General features: G+C 42.7%; 1 protein-coding gene across 1 annotated transcript in view; it reads right to left on the bottom strand.

Annotated features, from left to right (window-relative positions):
- ZFR (zinc finger RNA binding protein) overlaps positions 1-20236 on the bottom strand; it is a 1793456-nt gene that overhangs the window by 21481 nt on the left and 1751739 nt on the right. The window contains exons 26-27 of the mRNA XM_044085369.1: positions 19965-20076; positions 2713-2810 (exon numbers count right to left, since the gene is read on the bottom strand). Of these exons, the coding sequence (XP_043941304.1) occupies positions 2713-2810; positions 19965-20076 (210 nt within the window). The remainder of the gene's footprint in view (positions 1-2712; positions 2811-19964; positions 20077-20236) is intronic.

Here is a 20236-nt window from a genome sequence, read left to right on the forward strand (position 1 = left end):
GTTCTGGCCCCAAAAAAGTCACACAAAAGGAATGAAAATCCCAGTATGGCATCTGTTTGCCACAGCAGCGACAGTTAACTTTCTCTGACATTACTCAAGAAGCACATGAAAAGTTCCCAAACTTAGCTTTAGATGTTTTTTCTCTGGTTCAGACTGACTGACGCACTGACTAGCATTGTGTTTCAGGCTCTGACAGTAATAAAGAACTGAAGTCATGGCACCTGCAGACTCCCTTTATACCCAAATGTAGTGACACTGGATAGGGGGTCAGCTGGCTTCAGGAGGAGGGGAAAAAAGAATCCAGTATTTGGGCTTGCCAAAGGCTTCCACAGAAGAAATCTCACAAATCAGGACTGCAACATGAAAACACAAACAACATCCTCTGTTCCACAGTGGCCAGCAAAGTTACACTAGAGGGAGATGGGGTAAAAGGTATACAGTCTGCAGGCAGAGTAGTGGCCCTGACAGAATCACTAACTGTAAGCTGAGGCATATTCTGTTTTATTTCTTCTTTTTAGGTACAACTGGATTTCATGGCCGGGGGGGGGGGGGGGATTACCACAATTAGGATCCATCAAGTCAGAGGAGAGAACACCAGTGAAAAAATATACTAACAGTACTGGATAAAGTCTACCAAACTCTATTATACAAAAAAAAAGTTTGAAAATGTGTTCATGATTCTTTTACAACTGACAGAAGTTAGAGTTTCCAGTACACAAAGTCCAAACATCAGAGGAGCAAATGTACAAAACGTGTTAAATTAGTTCCACACACTTTAATCACATTAAACTGCCATAAATAACATTTAAGAACAATTTAAACTATATTTTCTTAGAGAGTATAAAATCTCTACAATACATTCAAATAACCATTTGTGGGAAAACTGTAGTCACACACATGGTAAACAATGTGTAAATGCTGCAAAAAATCCACATTCTGTGATATTTTCCTGTCAAAATAAAGAAAATATAGCAGCACAACAGTAGTAAAAACAGGCATCTACTGTCTAACAGCATACATACACGCTGCAATTCTGACAGAAAAGGTGAAAGCTTCCTCACAAATGGTAAAACAAACATTTGTCAAAGATAAGAAGCCAAATAAACACTGCTACAAGGAGAGCTGTCTACAAGGATTACAGTAACTAAATATACATATTTTTAAATAGAAAGAACAATGCATCTAATAATAAAATGAGAGGAAGGGGGCCTTAAATGGGGTTTATCTGAGGAGTAAAGTAGAAAAATCAGCACTGGATCCTGTGAACAGTCAGAAAATTTTCTTCTTTGGATGGCAGAAAAAGACTGAACATTCACTTCCCCTGACAGCTAAAGACTTCCCCGAGGATGTGCTCAGCCAATCAGTTGTCACAGAAAGAGAGAAGGAAAGGAGACTGAGGTTTTGAAAGGTGGCCAGTACTGCATTACCTTGGCAGATAACTCAAAATGCCACTGAGGCAGTGGGAATGATGAACATCTTCTGCATCTTCAAAATTCTTGGGGAAACAAGGGTGGGGTGTGTAGCTATTTCTACAGAACAAGCTCCAGCACAGGATTATCTAAAGTCACACAATGTGAAGGTAAATGAAAAAAAGGGAAGTGGGTGCCAGACGTTGAGTAAAAGAGGGACCTGGTAGTGGGACGTGTGCATCAGGGTTTGTATGTGTACTAGGCCTCTCTGTCTGGAGGGTCCACTTGTACATTCACAAGCTCACTTCTATATGCACATCTAACCTGTGGGAAGTGTCAATGGCTGGCAGAAGTGTGTTAGCAGCAATAAAATAAATGGGGAATACAAGGTACAGGTACTCTTAATCTGGCACTTGCAAGCATAAGTGTCACCAAAACACGAAATGTAGAAATTTCAGTAATGTGCTGAGGTGGGGCTCAAGATAAAATGACAACAGTTACCTACTGCAAATGTTGCCAAAGTCAAAGCTCCCAGGCAGAAGAGGATCTTTTTTCTGTTTCCTAGAATAAGGAAGATGACAAATGGTATTTCTATTTTTTTATAATTTTCTTTCTTTTTTTTTTTGCATTAGTCAAAAAAATCTTGAAGAACCTTCTGTTGTCAAGAAAGTAGAATCTTACTGAAGTCCTGACAAAACTCACAGGAGTCCTAGTCATCTTAAAGGCTAAAAGAAATAAAAAATGCTTAGGGTTGGGAGGGTGGCTTAATGGTTAAGGTGTTTGCCTTAAAAACACAAGGTGCAGGGTTTGAGTCTCACAAGGGATAATTGGCTAGGCTTAAATAAATTGCTCGCAAGGGCAGTTAGCTTAGTACTAACCTATGAACCTATGAAGGTGTTACTTTGTGCCACTTTGTTGCAACAAAAGTAAGGTCTAAATAAAGATGATGCTCCAGGAGACTTTTAGTCACCATACTGTGGAAGCTTTGAAACGCATCAAAAAAAAAAGTTCTGTAGGAAAAAATACAGCAACATAAACAGACACATTAATCTACTCAGATTACTTTAAGTGCCAAGAAATAACTACACATTATTTTGTAACCTGCTCACCTTACCAGGACTTCTTAACAAGTGTGAAGATTATAAAGGAGTACATGAGCTGCTAGGTGTATGGAAAAGCTATGCTAGCAAAATCAACACAAAGAGGGGAGGGTCTATGCAGCTATGACCTGCTTAATAAAACTGCTCAAATAAGACCCAAAAATGCAAACCAAGCACAAGTTATACCAGTTAGTGATACTTACTTGTGCACTGGAGGTAATATCTTCACGCTGCTGTATTGTCATTGAAGATAGAGTATCTGTTGGGTCCTTTTCACATGGATCTAGAAGCCCTGGGCCACCTGTAACAATAAATAATCAAGTAAGTAAATTGAGTAAATGGGCAAAGAAATTAATTAAGTGAATAAATAAGCAAGCAACATATTTATTTATTTATTTATTTATTTACATTTGCTGACTGGGAGTGTCCGACTGGACGCAGGCCCATTTTCAGCAGAGGCCCAGGGAGAAAAGCTCCACAGTTAAAATATACAGACAAATATATTGGATTTACATATTGTTTAACAATTTGATTAACATAGCAATTAATTACAAACATAGTTACAGATGAAGAACATAGTACATCAGTAGACAACTAGAATCTTTATCTGCGAATATATAGCAGGCGTTCCAACCTCTCTCTAATGAAAAGAATGACGTTTGCCTCAGCTATAAAAATATTTATACATAAAGATTTGTTTTACTTTCTCTTAAACAGGAAAACTGAATACAATGCTTTTTGGAACACCTCACACAAACAAAGAGAAGGCACTGCACTGCAGAATAATGAAAAAGCTTATGAGAAACATTCTAGTGTTCTGCTTTTTAAACAAAATTTTTAAAAAGGAAAATGCAACACACTTAAGCAATACGCACGCAGTTTTCACAGCACCTTTCACAGGGTACCCCTTTGAAATTACAAGGGTAGGAACTACAGTAATCAGTAGAATGAGTAAGCTTTTGTCAAAATGAGCAATATATGCTAAGCCCAAGTACCCCTACTCTATATGACACAGAAATCGGAGTTTGTATATACAAGTAACAGGGAGAGGGGAAGGGCACGCCCCAAGCAAAAAAAACCCCCAAAAAAACGGTAGTACAGCAATGCTGGTCACTCACTGTATTTCCTTCTAATCAGAGTTCATTTTCCAAATTTGCAGGATGAGTAATTATAGGTTTTGCAGTTCTAATAGCAAACATATTTCAGTCATGTTCATACAGGGTGCTATAATTCAATAAAGTGCAGTTGTGTACACTTACCATAAATGTAGACGTTCGTGTATTCATTGTTGCAGTCATTACATTTGGGTTATCTGCTTGCAGTAGCCCTCAGTCGGCCTGATTAACAAAGTCTTGGGTCCTGCTTTGGTTGCCGTCTCTTCTTCCGTGACGTCAGGTCATCAGGGGTATAAAACATGCAGCCGACGTCATTACATCAGTTTTTCGTGCCCCGGATGTCAGGTGTCCCCCTAATGGGAAGCAATTAAATCTATAAATATACAAGGTTATACCTCCAACAAAAAAGCAAATATACCAAAAAGCTTTTAAGCACTGAAAAGGAGAGAAGAGGTATAGCCAAAAGAAGTCAGGGGGCTGGAGGGAGGGTAACCAGGACTGCAACAGTGAATACACTCGAACATCTACATTTATGGTAAGTGTACACAACTGTACTATGTTCTTCGTGTTCCACTGTTGCAGTCATTACATTTGGGTAGATTCCCAAAGCTAAGAATGGGAGGAGGAATTTAGATAGCATTAGGACCAGCTATAAGGCCCTGCAAAACTGCAGTGGCAAAGCCAGCTCTGGATTTAGAGAAAATTGGCAAATGGTAATGCTTGGTGAAAGTATGTATAGAATTCCAGGTAGCAGCTTCTAGGATGTCCCTGGTAGGGACGGCTCTGAGAAAGGCTGCAGAAGTAGATGCAGCCCTGGTGGAGTGAGATCTGATCCCCTGGGGGTAGGATTTCCATGGTGCTTATAGCAGAAATGAATGCAATGGCTTATTTATTTAGAAATGGTTTGTTATGAAATAGCCTTCCCCTCTGCCCCTGCAGCAAATGCTACCAGCAGTTGTTGAGATTTTCTTCGAGGTTTAGTCCTGTCCAAGTAGAATCTAAGTTGTTTGTGCACATCCAAGGAATGTAGAATCTGTTACCCTTTGTTCTGTGGATTGGGAAAGAAGGTTAGCAAATGAATGGAGTGATTAAGAGCCACACTGGATACTACCTTGGGCATGAAGGATGGACTGGTCCTGAGTGACACCCTGTCCGCATGAAAGATGATGAAAGGCTCCACTGCCATAAGGGCCTGTAATTCAGATACCCTTCTAGCTGAAGTGATTGCTAAAAGGAAAGCTGTTTTCCAAGAAAGAAATTTTAAGTCTGCAGTAGCAGCTGGCTCGAAAGGAAGTACAGTGAGTTTCTCCAATACAAAGTGTTGGAGCTCTCCTGGGTGGTCTCAAATTTTTGGCCCCTCTGAGGTACTGCTTGAGCAGAGGAGGAGAAAAAAGGGGAGGTTCCGTGTTATAATGAGCTGAAATGGCTGAGGCGTGGATTTTAATGGAGGAAAAAGACAGGCCATTGTGAAGCATCTCAGTTAAGTATTGCAAAATCTGAGGTAAATTGGGAGCTGCTGTGCTCATACCTTGAGATTGGTTCCAGACATAGAATCTTTTCCATTTTTCAGCATAAGATTTTCTAGTACTAGGCCTCCTTGCCTCTAAGATGACATCCACCACAGGTTTGCTGAGGGATGATAAGGGAGAGTTTAAGTAATTAGCCAGGCCGCAAGGTTCAATGTTGGAAGCTGAGGGTGCAGAATCTGGTTCTCCTGCTGAGACAACAGGGAAGGGGTCGAGGCAGGTGCCATGGAGATAACTGACACTGTGCAGGAGGGGGCACCAGAGTTGGTGTGGCCAAGTCTGGAGCAATCAAAATCATCCTTGGTTTGTCCTGTTTGACTTTTAGTAGAACTTTGGAGAGAAGAGGCAGCGGGAGAAGGCGTAGACTGATAGGTTTTTCCAGTTGAAGGACAGAGTATCCACTTTCCAGGCTTGTTTGTGGGGAGTCCTTGTGCAAAACTTGTCCAATTGGTAATTCTGGGGGGAGGCAAATAGGTCTATGTCTGGGCTCCCCCATTTGCTTGTCAACATGTTGAAAATCCTTGTTTCCAGTTTCCACTCGTGTTGGTCCATGAGGTTTCTGCTTAGTCCGTCTGCCAGTGTATTTAACTTTCCTGGCAGGAATTGAGCTTGTAGGTGCACTTGGTAGCTCAAGGCTGTGTTCCACAATGCCATGTCTAGTCTGCAGAGGGGTTAGGAATGTGTACCCCCCCTGCTTGTTTATGTACCACATAACCGTGGTGTCTGTCTTTACCATTAGTTGTCCTGAAAGAATGTAGTCCTTGAAGGATGTCAGAGCATTCTGTACAGCTAACATTTCTTTTTGATTGATATGTAGGTGCATTTGACTCGGGTTCCATTTACCCTGAATGCACTTCCCTGACAGGTGAGCCCCCCCATGCATAGTCTGATGCATCTGTTGTTAGGGTTTGGGCGGCAGGGGGTAGTGTGAATGGTAGTCCCTTGTTTTGGTGGCAGGCCTCTGCCCACCAGAGGAACTCTAGGCGTAGGCAAGGTATGATAGGAATCACTGTTTCTAGGCTGTGAGAATGTTGACTCCATAGGCTTTTTAGATACCACTGTAGTTTCCTCATATGCAGTCTTGCATATGGAATTAGAAGAATGCAGGAGGCCATGAACCCAAAGGCTTGCAGTATTTGTCTTGCAGATAGAAGGGTTTTTGTGGCCACTTGTTTGAAATAGGTTATCAAATGAATTTGCTTTTCTGGCGTGAGGTAAGACATCTGGGAAGTTGTATTCAAGCTTGCTCCCAGGAATGTAATTTGTTGACAGGGTACCAGTTGTGATTTCTTTTCGTTTATGGTGTACCCCAGACAAGTTAGAACCCTTTTTACAATCGCCAGATGATTCAAAAGTATGTCCTGGCTTTCTGACTGAATTAGACAATCGTTCAGGTATGGGTATATTTGAATACTTCTTTGCCTGCAAAATGTAATAACTGGAGCCAGGCACTTTGTGAATACCCTGGGCGCAGTAGACAAGGCAAAGGGCAGTGCAGAGAACTGATTATGCATGTAGCCTGCTTTGAAACGTAGGTATCTTCTGCAAGATTCCGTGATTGGGATGTGCATGTATGCTTTCTTTTATATTGAGTGTTGCCACCCAGGCGTCTTTGCCTAGCATAGGAAGTAACTGGTGAAGTGTCAGCATCTTGAATTTTGAAATCTCCAGAAAGGTGTTTAGCGTAGACAGGTCCAGGATTGGACGCCATGATTTGTCTTTTCTGGGTAACAGGAAAAGTCTGGAGTAGAAACCTTGTCTCTTTTCCTCTTCTGGTACCAGTTGAATAGCCCCCATGCTTAAGAGAGAAAGTACTTGTTTTTGAGCCTTTGCCCACTGATTTGGGGGCAGGTCCAGCCACCCATTTGGTGCTGGCAACGTGTGGAAATGAAATCTGTATCCCTGAGACACTATATTTAAAACCCATTTGTCCTGGGTTATGAGTTCCCAGTTCTTTGTATGAAGAGCAATATTTCCCCCCAAAGGGGCGGTCAGAAGATAAGTGCTTGGAAATTTTAAAAGGAAGTCATTGAGACCGTTTACCATAGGGGGTGTCTTGTTATTCCCAGATTTGGAAGTGGAGGCCCCCCCCACTGCTTAGTTCTGAGAGTCCCCTGGGACTGAAACCTGGGGTTTTTGTTGTGTCTCGTTTTGGCTTGAGAAGACCTGGAAGGGGCTGGAAAGGACCAATTCTTAGTAGGCCAGTGCCTACTAAATATAGGAGGTTGCACTTGTAAAAAATCTTTAACAGTATGCATAGATTTAGCTTTATCTTCCATCTTTTTAAGAACTTCTTCAGCCTTGTTGCCAAACAGGCGGTCCTGATTTAAAGGAGCATCCAACAATTTAGCTTTAACATGATCAGGCAAAGATTGCTCCTTAAGCCAAGAATGCCTTCTAAGCACAGACCCAGTAACAGCAACCCTGCAAGAGGCCTCTAAAGAATCAAAACCACATTGCAAAAAGTACAGTTTTGTACCTACCATAAATGTAGATGTTCGAGGATTCCCTTGCTGCAGTCCTGACTATTGGGTATAGTCCGCGTCCCAGTCGGCCCGAATACCAGAGTATAAGGCTGACGTCGGTCATGGCGCCTTAGACTGACGTCAGTACGTCAGGGTACTAATGCGCATGACCGACGTCATTTCCTCAGTCTTTTCTTGCCCCAGATGTCAGAAGACCCAAAAAGACAAGTCCCAAAAACAACCTGCACCAATAAACATGTACAATATATACAGTAATATATATATACAAAAAATATAAGCATGAAAACTCACCTACACAACCACCCTGAAACACAGAGGGAAGGAGGGAGGGTTGGACTGCAGCAAGGGAATCCTCGAACATCTACATTTATGGTAGGTACAAAACTGTACTATGTTCTTCGTCTTCCCTTGCTGCAGTCCTGACTATTGGGTAGAATCCCAAAGCAGAGGTAAGGGAGGCTGGCAAATTATAAAGTAGCAGGAGCTGACAACATGCCTTGTAAAACAGCTGTGGCAAAACCAGCTCTAGTCTTAGAGTATATAGGCAGGTGATAATGCCTAGAGAAAGTATGCACTGAACTCCAAGTAGCTGCTTCCAGAATATCCTTAGTTGCCACCCCGTAGAAATGCTGTTGAAGTGGCAGTAGCCCTAGTGGAATGAGGCCTAATCCCAGCTGGAACCTCTTTGCCATGATGGGAATAACAAAATGCAATGCAAAAGCCAATCCACCTAGAAATAGTTTGTTTTGACACAGGCTTGCCCTGTGAACTCAAAGCAAAAGAAACAAGTAACTGCTGAGACTGCCTAAAATCTTTAGTCCTGCTCAAATAATAACGCAATTGCCTGTGTACATCTAAAGTGTGCAAAATCTTTTCCCCTTTATTTTGAGGATCTGCAAAAACGAGGCAAATGAATAGTTTGGTTTAAAGCCACACTAGAAACCACCTTCGCATAAAGGAAGGATTAGTGCGTAATGAAACCCTGTCCTTATGGAAAACCAAAAGGGCTCTACTGCCATAAGGGCCTGCAACTCAGACACCCTTCTTGCAGAAGTAATAGCCAACAGAAAAGCAGTCTTCCATGACAAATATTTCAATTCAGCAGTAGCTGCAGGCTCAAAAGGTTGTAGAGTAAGTTTTTCCAACACAAAATTGAGATCCCAAGCAGGAGTAGGAGCTCTCATTGGGGTCTTATATTCTTTGCCCTCTAAGAAACTGCTTGAACAAAGGATGCGAAACAAAGGTGGGTCACAATCATAGTGAGCTGAAATTGCTGCAGCATGAATCTTTATGGAAGAGAAGGACAAACCTTTGTCCAATAATTCAGTAAGATATTGAAGAGCCACACTCAAATTAGGCTCTGAAATCTCCAAATTCTTTGCTGTACTCCAAAAAAAAAAATCTCTTCCATTTTTCTGCGTACACTCTCCTAGTACTAGGCCTTCTAGCTTCCATAATCACATTTAAAACTTGTTGAGGAAGCTGAGACCTACCGTGCTTCAACACAGAATATGCCAAGCTGTGAGATGAAGAGATTGAAGCTTGACATTGAGCAGATGACCGTCCTTCTGAGATAACAGATGAGGAATCAGAGGTAAAGGCCATGGAGGCTTCTTTACAAGACTCCTTAGAAGTGGGTACCAGTGTTGCCGAGGCCAATCTGGAGCTATCAAAATCATCCTTGGCCTGTCTTGTCTGACCTTTAGTAATACCTTTGGAAGAAGAGGTAGAGGTGGAAAGGCATAGACATGAAGGTTTTTCCAACTGAAAGACAGAGCATCCACTTTCCAAGCTGTGTGATGAAACCCCTTTGTGCAATACTTTGGCAGCTGGTGGTTTAGTGGAGAAGCGAACAGATCTATGTCTGGAGTTCCCCATGACACTGTCAATTTCTGAAATACATGAAGATCCAGTTTCCACTGTGGGGATCCATGATTTGTCTGCTTAATACATCTGCTAGGAGTTCTGTGCTCCTGGCAGAAACCTTGCCTGAAGAGTCAGTTGCAGGCTTAACGCAGTCTCCCATAAAATCATTGCTTGCCTGCATAGAGGATAAGAATGTGTTCCCCCTTGCTTGTTGATGTACCACATGACAGTTGTGTTGTCTGTCAGAATCAACACCTGCCCTGGAAGAAGTAACTCCTTGAACGCCATCAATGCAAACTGGACTGCTAACATCTCCTTCATGTTGATATGTAGATGCTGTAGTCTGGCAAGCCACTTGTCTTGTATCCACTTTCCATTTAGATGAGCTCGCCAAGCAGTGTCCGAGGCACCTGTCGTTAAAATCTGACTCCCCTCTGGCCGGGTCACAGAGAGTCCCTTGTTTAGGTGACATTCCTGAGCCCACCACAAGAATTCCTTTTGAAGGCAAGGTATTATTTGAATGACAGTGTCCAAATCTTGGCAGTGCTGTGTCCATACATTTTTGAGATACCATTGCAGCTTCCTCATATGCAGTTTGGCATTGGGAAGCACCAGAATACAAGATGCCATGAACCCTAATGCTTGAAGGACTGTCCTTGCAGTCAGCACGGACTGATGAGATAGTTGATGGAAGTAAAGTGACAGACTCTTTTGTTTGTCCGGGGTTAAAGGCCATCTGAGCTGCTGTATTCAGTCTCACACCCAGAAAGCACATGTCTTGAGAGGGTACTAGACTGGACTTTATTTCGTTCACAGAATACCCTAGGCATCTTAGCACTGCTATGACATATTCCAGATGCTGTAGAAGGTGTTCCTTTTCTTGAGCCAGAATCAGGCAGTCGCCCAAGTAAGGATAGATTTGAATTCCTTGAAGCCTGAAGTAAGCTATCACTGGAGCCAGAACCTTTGTGAATACTCTGAGCAGTAGATAAGCCAAAGGGCAATGCAGAGAACTGATAATGAAAATCTCCAGTTCAAACCGCAGATACTTTCTGCAACTTAGCCTTATAGGCACATGAAGGTAAGCTTCCTTGAGATCCAAAGTTACCATCCAGTGATCCTTGCCCAGCAGAGGTAACAGTTGCTGTAACGTCAACATCTTGAACTTGGGAATGTCCAGATAAGTGTTGAGGATAGATAAATCCAGAATTGGTCTCCACGTGTTCCCCTTCTTTGGTACTAGGAACAGGCGAGAATAAAATCCGAAGCCCCTTTCTGATACAGGGACTGGCTGAATGGCCCCTATCTGGAGTAACTGAGAAACTTGCTTGTGAGCCTCTTTTCTTTGTGGAGGAGGAACATCTGGCATGCCTTTGAAAGGGGGCATTGTGTGGAAATAAAATCTGTAACCGTGATGAATAATATCCAGCACCCATCTGTCTTGAGTGATTAAATCCCAATTTTCCTTGAAAAGAGACAATCTTCCTCCCAAAGGAGCTGCCAGACGAGATTCCACTGGCAGCTGAAAAGGCAGGTCATTGGTTCTGCTTACGAAAGGACTGACCCCTGCCCTCACCAGAAGTCTGAGCAGGTGAACTGTCTGATCTAGGCCTAAACGAACCTTGAGCCCTGCCTACCACGTCTAGACCTACCCCTAGACTGGGAACCATAAGCAGGATATGTCCACCCCTTAGCAGGCCAATTTCTACTAAACTTGGAGGCTGCACCTGCAAAAATCTTTAACAGTCTGCATAGACTTAGCTTTGTCCTCCATTTTCTTTAAAACTGCTTCCACAGGCGGTCCAAACAACACATCGGACTGTAAAGGAGCATCCAAAATCCTAGTCTTAACATGCTCAGCTAAATTCTGATCCTTCAACCAGGCATGTCTGCGAAGAACAGAACTAGTAGCAGCCACCCTCGAGGAGGCCTGAACAGCATCAAAACCACACTGCAAAGAATGCTTACCCACTTGTTCAGACACATGAACCAAATCCAGCAATTCTTTACACTCAATACCTTCCGCCAAAGCATCCACCTTAGATTTCAATTGTGAAAGGAGATAATTTTGATATTTCAGCATATGAAACTGACAATTCAACGCCCTCATGGCGAGAGTGGAAGAAGTATATACCTTCTTACCCCACCTATCCAAAGCCCTTGCCTCCTTATCAGAGGGTACAGGATTTTTAACCACAGAAGCTTTAACACCTTTAGGCCCCTGAGAAACAGTTTCTGGGTCCGCCCTGGGACTCTTAAACAAATACTTGTGAGCTTCGGGCACCCTATAATACCTATCAGGCTTAACAGGAGCAGGAGGCAAGGAATCAGGGTTCAGAGAAGCCTCTGCAAAAACATCCTCCACCACATTCAACACAGGAGGAATAGCTAAGGGCCTATGCTGGGGCAAAACAAGAATTCCCTAAGCCTTTTCTGGAGTCAGAGTAATCTTGGCCTTCCCATTTAAAGTGCTCCCTCATGGAGTGAAGAGTCTCTGAAAATGAAAAATCCTCAGGAGGAGAAGCTGAAGGAGTGGAATCATCCACATCAGAATCAGAATAAGTAGGAAACTCTTGCAAGTCTTCCACAGAAGACTCTGAAGCCTGTGAACACTGTTCAAAACTATCAAACTCCTGTTCCTGTTCCACCCTAGGCCTCTTATCAGGTAGGTGCACTTGGTAGCTCAACGCTGTGTTCCACAATGCCATGTCTAGTCTGCAGAGGGGTTAGGAATGTGTACCCCCCCTGCTTGTTTATGTACCACATAACCGTGGTGTCTGTCTTTACCATTAGTTGTCCTGAAAGAATGTAGTCCTTGAAGGATGTCAGAGCATTCTGTACAGCTAACATTTCTTTTGATTGATATGTAGGTGCATTTGACTCGGGTTCCATTTACCCTGAATGCACTTCCTGACAGGTGAGCCCCCATGCATAGTCTGATGCATCTGTTGTTAGGGTTTGGGCGGCAGGGGGTAGTGTGAATGGTAGTCCCTTGTTTTGGTGGCAGGCCTCTGCCCACCAGAGGAACTCTAGGCATAGGCAAGGTATGATAGGAATCACTGTTTCTAGGCTGTGAGAATGTTGACTCCATAGGCTTTTTAGATACCACTGTAGTTTCCTCATATGCAGTCTTGCATATGGAATTAGAAGAATGCAGGAGGCCATGAACCCAAAGGCTTGCAGTATTTGTCTTGCAGATAGAAGGGTTTTTGTGGCCACTTGTTTGAAATAGGTTATCAAATGAATTTGCTTTTCTGGCGTGAGGTAAGACATCTGGGAAGTTGTATTCAAGCTTGCTCCCAGGAATGTAATTTGTTGACAGGGTACCAGTTGTGATTTCTTTTCGTTTATGGTGTACCCCAGACAAGTTAGAACCCTTTTTACAATCGCCAGATGATTCAAAAGTATGTCCTGGCTTTCTGACTGAATTAGACAATCGTTCAGGTATGGGTATATTTGAATACTTCTTTGCCTGCAAAATGTAATAACTGGAGCCAGGCACTTTGTGAATACCCTGCAGTAGACAAGGCAAAGGGCAGTGCAGAGAACTGATTATGCATGTAGCCTGCTTTGAAACGTAGGTATCTTCTGCAAGATTCCGTGATTGGGATGTGCATGTATGCTTTCTTTTATATTGAGTGTTGCCACCCAGGCGTCTTTGCCTAGCATAGGAAGTAACTGGTGAAGTGTCAGCATCTTGAATTTTGAAATCTCCAGAAAGGTGTTTAGCGTAGACAGGTCCAGGATTGGACGCCATGATTTGTCTTTTCTGGGTAACAGGAAAAGTCTGGAGTAGAAACCTTGTCTCTTTTCCTCTTCTGGTACCAGTTGAATAGCCCCCATGCTTAAGAGAGAAAGTACTTGTTTTTGAGCCTTTGCCCACTGATTTGGGGGCAGGTCCAGCCACCCATTTGGTGCTGGCAACGTGTGGAAATGAAATCTGTATCCCTGAGACACTATATTTAAAACCCATTTGTCCTGGGTTATGAGTTCCCAGTTCTTTGTATGAAGAGCAATATTTCCCCCCAAAGGGGCGGTCAGAAGATAAGTGCTTGGAAATTTTAAAAGGAAGTCATTGAGACCGTTTACCATAGGGGGTGTCTTGTTATTCCCAGATTTGGAAGTGGAGGTCCCCCACTGCTTAGTTCTGGGAGTCCCCTGGGACTGAAACCTGGGGTTTTTGCTGTGTCTCGTTTGGCTTGAGAAGACCTGGAAGGGGCTGGAAAGGACCAATTCTTAGTAGGCCAGTGCCTACTAAATATAGGAGGTTGCACTTGTAAAAAATCTTTAACAGTATGCATAGATTTAGCTTTATCTTCCATCTTTTTAAGAACTTCTTCAGCCTTGTTGCCAAACAGGCGGTCCTGATTTAAAGGAGCATCCAACAATTTAGCTTTAACATGATCAGGCAAAGATTGCTCCTTAAGCCAAGAATGCCTTCTAAGCACAGACCCAGTAACAGCAACCCTGCAAGAGGCCTCTAAAGAATCAAAACCACATTGCAAAACATGTTTTCCAACTTGTTCAGCAGAATGCATTAAGTCCTGTAAATCTTTATTTTTCACACAGTCAGGAATCAAAATAATTTTCTGTTTAAGCAGTCCAATGACATGTTGCTGATATTTTAACATATGAAATTGGCAGTTTAAAGCTCTGATTGCCAAGGTTGCTCAAGTATAAACCTGTTTACCCCAACTATCCAGCGCCCTGGAGTCTCTATCAGAAGGGGTAGGATTTTTAGCAGTAGAAGCCTTAATGCCCTTGGGTCCCTGAGAAATAGTCTCTGGATCTGCAATAGGATTTCTGAAAAGGAACTTGTGGGATTCAGGAACCCTGTAGTATCTGTCAGGAGGAGCAGGAGGCAGGGAATCAGGGGCCAAACTGGATTCCGAGAAAACATCAACAATGTCTAGTACAGGAGGAATAGCCAAAAGCCTATGCTGAGGTAGGAGGAGGAAATCCCGAAGCCTCTTTTTTGAATCAGAAAATTCCTGGCTTTCCCAGTAAAAATGCTCCCTTAAAGTATGTAAGGTTTCCCCAAAAGAAAAATCCTCAGGAGGGAAGCAGAGGGAATAGAATCATCTACATCAGAATCCTCATAAGTAGGTAAGGACAAATCCAGGTCATCAGAAGAAAGAGAATCCTGATCAGAAGATTCATAATCAAGCTCAGCCCTAGGCCTCTTGGGGGGGGGGGGGGTTTGACTACCCCTGATTACAGTTATTAGATCTTCAGCCGTTTTTATCATTTGTTTTTTAGGCATAGGGGCCTGAGCATGTGGCCTGGGCGTCGGTTTTATTAGACATGGATCGAGAGATTTAGGCCTTAGTAATGAAGGAGGCATTGATTTAATATGCAAGTCTGTAGGCCTGAATACACTCTCAGAAGCCGGTGCCTGCACAGCGGCTCCGGACCCATCCAAGGTAGAGACATCCGTGGGTTCCATAGTTGAAGTATCTCCCGGCATACCAGACTCCAAAAGGGTCTCAGTAGAGGCCTGCGAATCAGAAGTAGCGGGCATCAGAGGCTGCGAAAGCGCCTCACTGAGTGCCGGAAAACTGGTGACTGGCTTAGGAGAAGCGTCAGCAGTTTTGGACCTCAGTGGCTTGTCTCTGTCTTTATCTTTGCGTTTTTTTTCGGAATCCCGGTAGTCGGATGGCTAACCGATGACATTTCTGGATAATTAAACTGAGAACTGAAATATGTAGAGGCAAAAATATACAGACGACGGATAGTGTGCTGATTAAATAAAGCACAAAACCGACATCAAGGTACGTCGTGGTCAGGGCTTAGGCAAGGAATACAGTATGAATGAAAATCCTTATGAGGTATTTGCTTTCCACAAGTAATGCAATTACTAACTTTTACTGACATCGGAAAGGAGCAAGAAAAAGTTTCCCCAACGGGGTACTTAGCTTTATGTTGAAGACTTTGGTTCGGAAACTTGAAAACGAAAATTTCAGGAGTCGGCCGACCGGCACTTGCGAACTGCTTCTGCTTCGGGCACTGCACAGCAAGAAAGACTGATGTAATGGTGTCGGCTGCATGTTTTATACCCCTGACGACCTGAAGTCATGGAAGAAGGGACAGCAACCGACGCAGGACCCAAGACTTTGTTAATCAGGCCGACTGAGGGCAACCTGCAAGCAGATTACCCAAATGTAATGACTGCAACAGTGAAACATGAATATCAGGTACTTGAGCATCAGGGTCTGGTAGTTAGTAGACCTGAATGAACGACTAGGGAAAGTATAAACCTTTCCCCCCCCCCCCACCTATACATGGCCCTGCTGTCTTTCTCTGTAGGGAGGGTACTTGCATTGGGGAGCAATTTAGAAGGTTTGTCAAAATGGACAGATATTACGGAAGGGTCTGCCAAAGGGTTCTTATATACAGTAATTTAAGGTCATCGGAAACTTTGTAAAACCTGTCATCTTTTAAAAGCAGGAGGTTGTGAATCAGGAGCGGTATAGGTAGACTAGAAAGTGTCCAAAAAAGCCTCCAGGACTGGAGGGACAGAAAAAGAGGCAGAAGTGCCAACCTCCGAGAGATGTTACGGAAGTGAAGAGGCATGCATGCTTTGCCTTCTGACACTTCGTGTTTGGTGTAACATCTGCTTAAAACAAGCGGAGCAGTTCAGAGACCTGATGAATCTCAAGTAACTTTCTGGGAATATCTTCCCTGACTAAAATCTGTGGGATGCTTTCTGGTCCCTCTAAACCAGATGATTCTCGGTCCCCCTTCTTTGTAGAAGTAGTCTCCTCAGTTGTAAGACTCTCCGATGCTATAACAGACTCCAGCGAGGTCACAGTACTGGGCATCAGAGGTGGAGTTGGACATACTACGAGTTCTGTAACCTCAGCAGGTACATCAGAATCCAAGTTTCTTGTAGGTCAGGAGAGGCAGAATTCTCAATCTTTGGGTAGGCCAAATGCTTCAGAAGTTAGGTCTCTAAGAAAGTGATGAGCGAAGATGAACAGGATTGCAAAGTCTTGGGCATAAAGGATGGGAAATGAAGCAGGCTTTGTAGTCATCTTCCATGCCAAGGCAAGAGAGACACTTGGTATGGAAGTCTTTGTAGGGAATTTGCCTACCACACTCACACTTACCCTCCTTGCTGACATCTAATACATATACAGCAAAACAATAAAAAGTAAAGGAATAAGGCACTTACCTGTTAATTTATAGGATGCAACGGTACCAACAAGCGACTATCAGAAAAAATGCTGCACGACCTGCATTATGGCTGACGGCGAGACAATTTGAGGATCTACACTCATATGCCTGCCTATATACCTTACACTTGCGAACCGAGGTCATACATTGGAAATATGATCCAGGGAAGGTTAACCTTTGATACCCTGGCAGGATGTCAGCAGTAGATAACCCATCTGTAGAGAATTCAACAGTGTTCTCAATCAGGACATCATATGTGTATTGCACAGAAATAACAAGTGCAAATGTTACCATGTTTTTCTATTAATATAAGTGCATGTACTTAATTGTGATAAAGATTTTTTTTTAAATTTCCCACTGTACATTTTCTGGCATTTTTTTATGATCCTAAGGACTTATGTGGGAAAGGATTTACACTGTAGAATCAAGCTGCATCCTTAATGTAGCAACACATTTGTGTTATAGGTACAGGTACACTATGGCTCTTTATTACTGGGACAGAAGACTTCAGGCTAAGGGTTGGACCTCGGTATGACTGCTTCTAAAGGTTGCTGTCTCACTATGCAGCAAATATAACTTGGTTAGTTTTGTCCTATATTGCATTCCTACATACTTTGGGAATTAGAGGTGACACACATACAAGGCCCTTATTCTAAGGGATGGAAAATGCATCCACTTCTAGGGCTTTCCTGCATGGATACCTCAACAACACTGGGATTTGGCAGCTTATTTGGGGGAGGAGGGGGGACAGGCTTCCCTTTGAAGTGCCCTAGATTACTATCAGTTTGCAGAAGACATTTGGATTTAGCCTCCAGTCATCAGGCCTGGGCACATATCTGCCGAAATGATCTAACATATTCTGAGCTGAATGAATGCAATAGGCATGGAGACATGTTCTGATTTGATGCCAGATGTCAGGTCATAATACTAAAATGCACAGCACCTGAGACTGCTTGTTAACATACCACATTAAGATGGTATGGCCTGCAATTAGTCTCAGGACATTTGCTCATAAGATGAATCTGTAAGCCTGGTAAATATAAATAATGACTAATACCTTCTTGGTTAGAGGTGTCTGTGACTAAGGTCAAGTTCCCTTCTATTTTGCCAAGGGGCATTCCCCATCTGGCTTTTAGCTGTAGCATCCACTTCTAAAATTCCCAATAATCTGAGGTGCTGAAGTAGACAACTATCTCAAGGAAGTGTGGGCACTGTCACCACTGGTTACACAGGTACCAAAGCAGAATTCTCATGGGTAGTGGCACCAATTAAACCATATACAGAGGACATGTAACTTACAGCCTACACAACAGTGCAGTCATGAAGGGAAGGGTTGTAGCCTGGGGAAATAACACAGCCAGCACATACATCTTTTCTTTTAGAGAAAGTTACTAAAATTATTTTGTTTCTAGATGGGTCCCAGCAATCTGGCTTAAGAAAGGGTGAGACTGGACTTTTATTAGTTAACGGGAAATCCCAGCCTGGTGAAGCTGTGAGTCAACATAATTAAGTGCGACATTCAACACTTACTGGGATTTTTTTTTCGATGAATCAGTAAATCCAGGTACAGGCAAATGTGAGCGCCCTTCAAGCCAGACACAGGCAAAGACTGGGACTACTCATTTTTATAAATACTCTTTGGACGAGCGAAAATCCCAAATGGCAAAAAAGTGAACAGGAAAGTTGTGCAAGGAACTGGAGAAATTTTCCTAAATTCACTGCAAATGGAAGCAATAAGTGTCTTCCACCTCCAGGATGATCGAATCATCATCTGGCAGAAGAAAAGACAACTGTAAGTTGAGAATCTTACATTTGCTAACAGGGACATTAAGAGGACTGATGCCAGAGGCTTTATGCCAACCAGATGCAATTTAGGAAGCTGCCTGACTTAATTTACTGCCAAAAAAGAGGCCATTTTTTTTCCATCAAGGGCCTGTAGGTTCAAGCACATAAACAGCAGGAATATCTGAAAAGAGGGCAGGCTTCTCACTGGCTGGGGAACTCACTGGCCAAATGTCAGCACTCAAGAAATTAGTTTCCAACTGTGATGCAGCACTAAAACCTTGAGAGGCCTACAGAGACTGAAATGTCAGTACCCCACTGTTCGCTTTCAGAAGGCATCAGCAGGTGTAGATAAAACTGTAGATGTCAGGACGAGGTTTGACTAGCACTGGCATCTTTGGAACAGACACCCTCAGGCACTTGCAAGACTGATGGGTTACAAAGGACATGCATACTCTTTGTCTGCAAAAGTATTTTATACATCTTTCGAAGACTTTAGAATTCATGGATGCATACACTTGAGATGCCTATGCGGAGATTAAAGGATGTCAACTTCTCAATCTCAATACTAGAAGCTTCCCGGACTCCAAAGTACCACGGGTACATCCTCTACAAGAAAAAGTTTTAATTTTTGACTAAGTGCACAGCTTACAATAAGACACAATGTGAATGTTCAAGACAGAAGAGACAATTAAGGTGAAAATCTGTTGGTTGAATCCACTAGCCACGTGCAAACTTGTTAGTGCCTCTTCCTGGGGACAAAAATCAGCCTGAGAAAAACCTCAAATTTAAATCTCTAATCAGGGAATCACAATAAAAATTAAAAGCAAATGACAGAAATACTAAAAAATCTTAAAATGGGCATTTCTGCAGCTATGGAGATCATTAACAGGTTCCTGACTGCTCTGTGCAGTAAAAACAAACTGAAGATGGTGGCACTACCACTCCCCTTTATAACATGTACCACTGACGTCTGCAATATAATATTTACAATAAATACCTAACTGCTAAATGAGATTACTCTGAACTCTAAGTGGTGCTGCATAGAATAAATGTTTTTCTCAGCCTCATGTAGAGATATTTAGCTCTATTTCTCCCTCCACACTAAAGGCTGAAAGTACATATTCTGATTCTTTATGTCAAACTGACACACTGGGAATGCAAACTTATGCCACTATGTACTCATTAATAGGTCACAATGAATCAATCAACTTTTTATAGCAAACCATATACCTAGACTTGAAAAAATAACCAGGCTGCGAGATATTAATGTGTTGCTTCCTGGAGCCAAGGGTACATAATTTCTTTCCACTTTCACTTGCATGCTAAGTGACTTCGAGCAAGTCACTTAACCAGATAGTGCTCCAGGGTTGCCTCTGAAAAGGGAGGCTCGTGTCCAACAGGCTTAGCCAGTTAGCATGTTTATTAAAAAAGCCACTCTGTACTTAGTTAATGGATAGAAAACAATCAGGTTTTTATAACTAGTCATATATTTAAGGCTTACCAGGCAATATTATACCGGAAGCAATACACTCAAACACTCTCCTTAGAGCATCACCAGGACTTAAAGGAGCAGACGCACTGCTGATTGCCTTCTCAACAAGTAACTCCATGGCCTGTAAGAAAACAAAGATGAGAATTAGGTACATTTTATACTCAATAGCATTCCCAAATGAAATTATACTCAGGTGTAAATAAATATACAGTAACTCACAACTAACGCATTATAAAGGAACTGTGTAAAGCAAACACTGCGGTCAGAATTCAGACTAAAAA

The sequence above is a fragment of the Protopterus annectens genome, chromosome 1.part1 (genome assembly GCF_019279795.1).
Source record: "Protopterus annectens isolate FY-2018-M chromosome 1.part1, PAN1.0, whole genome shotgun sequence".
Lineage (NCBI taxonomy): Eukaryota > Metazoa > Chordata > Ceratodontiformes > Protopteridae > Protopterus > Protopterus annectens.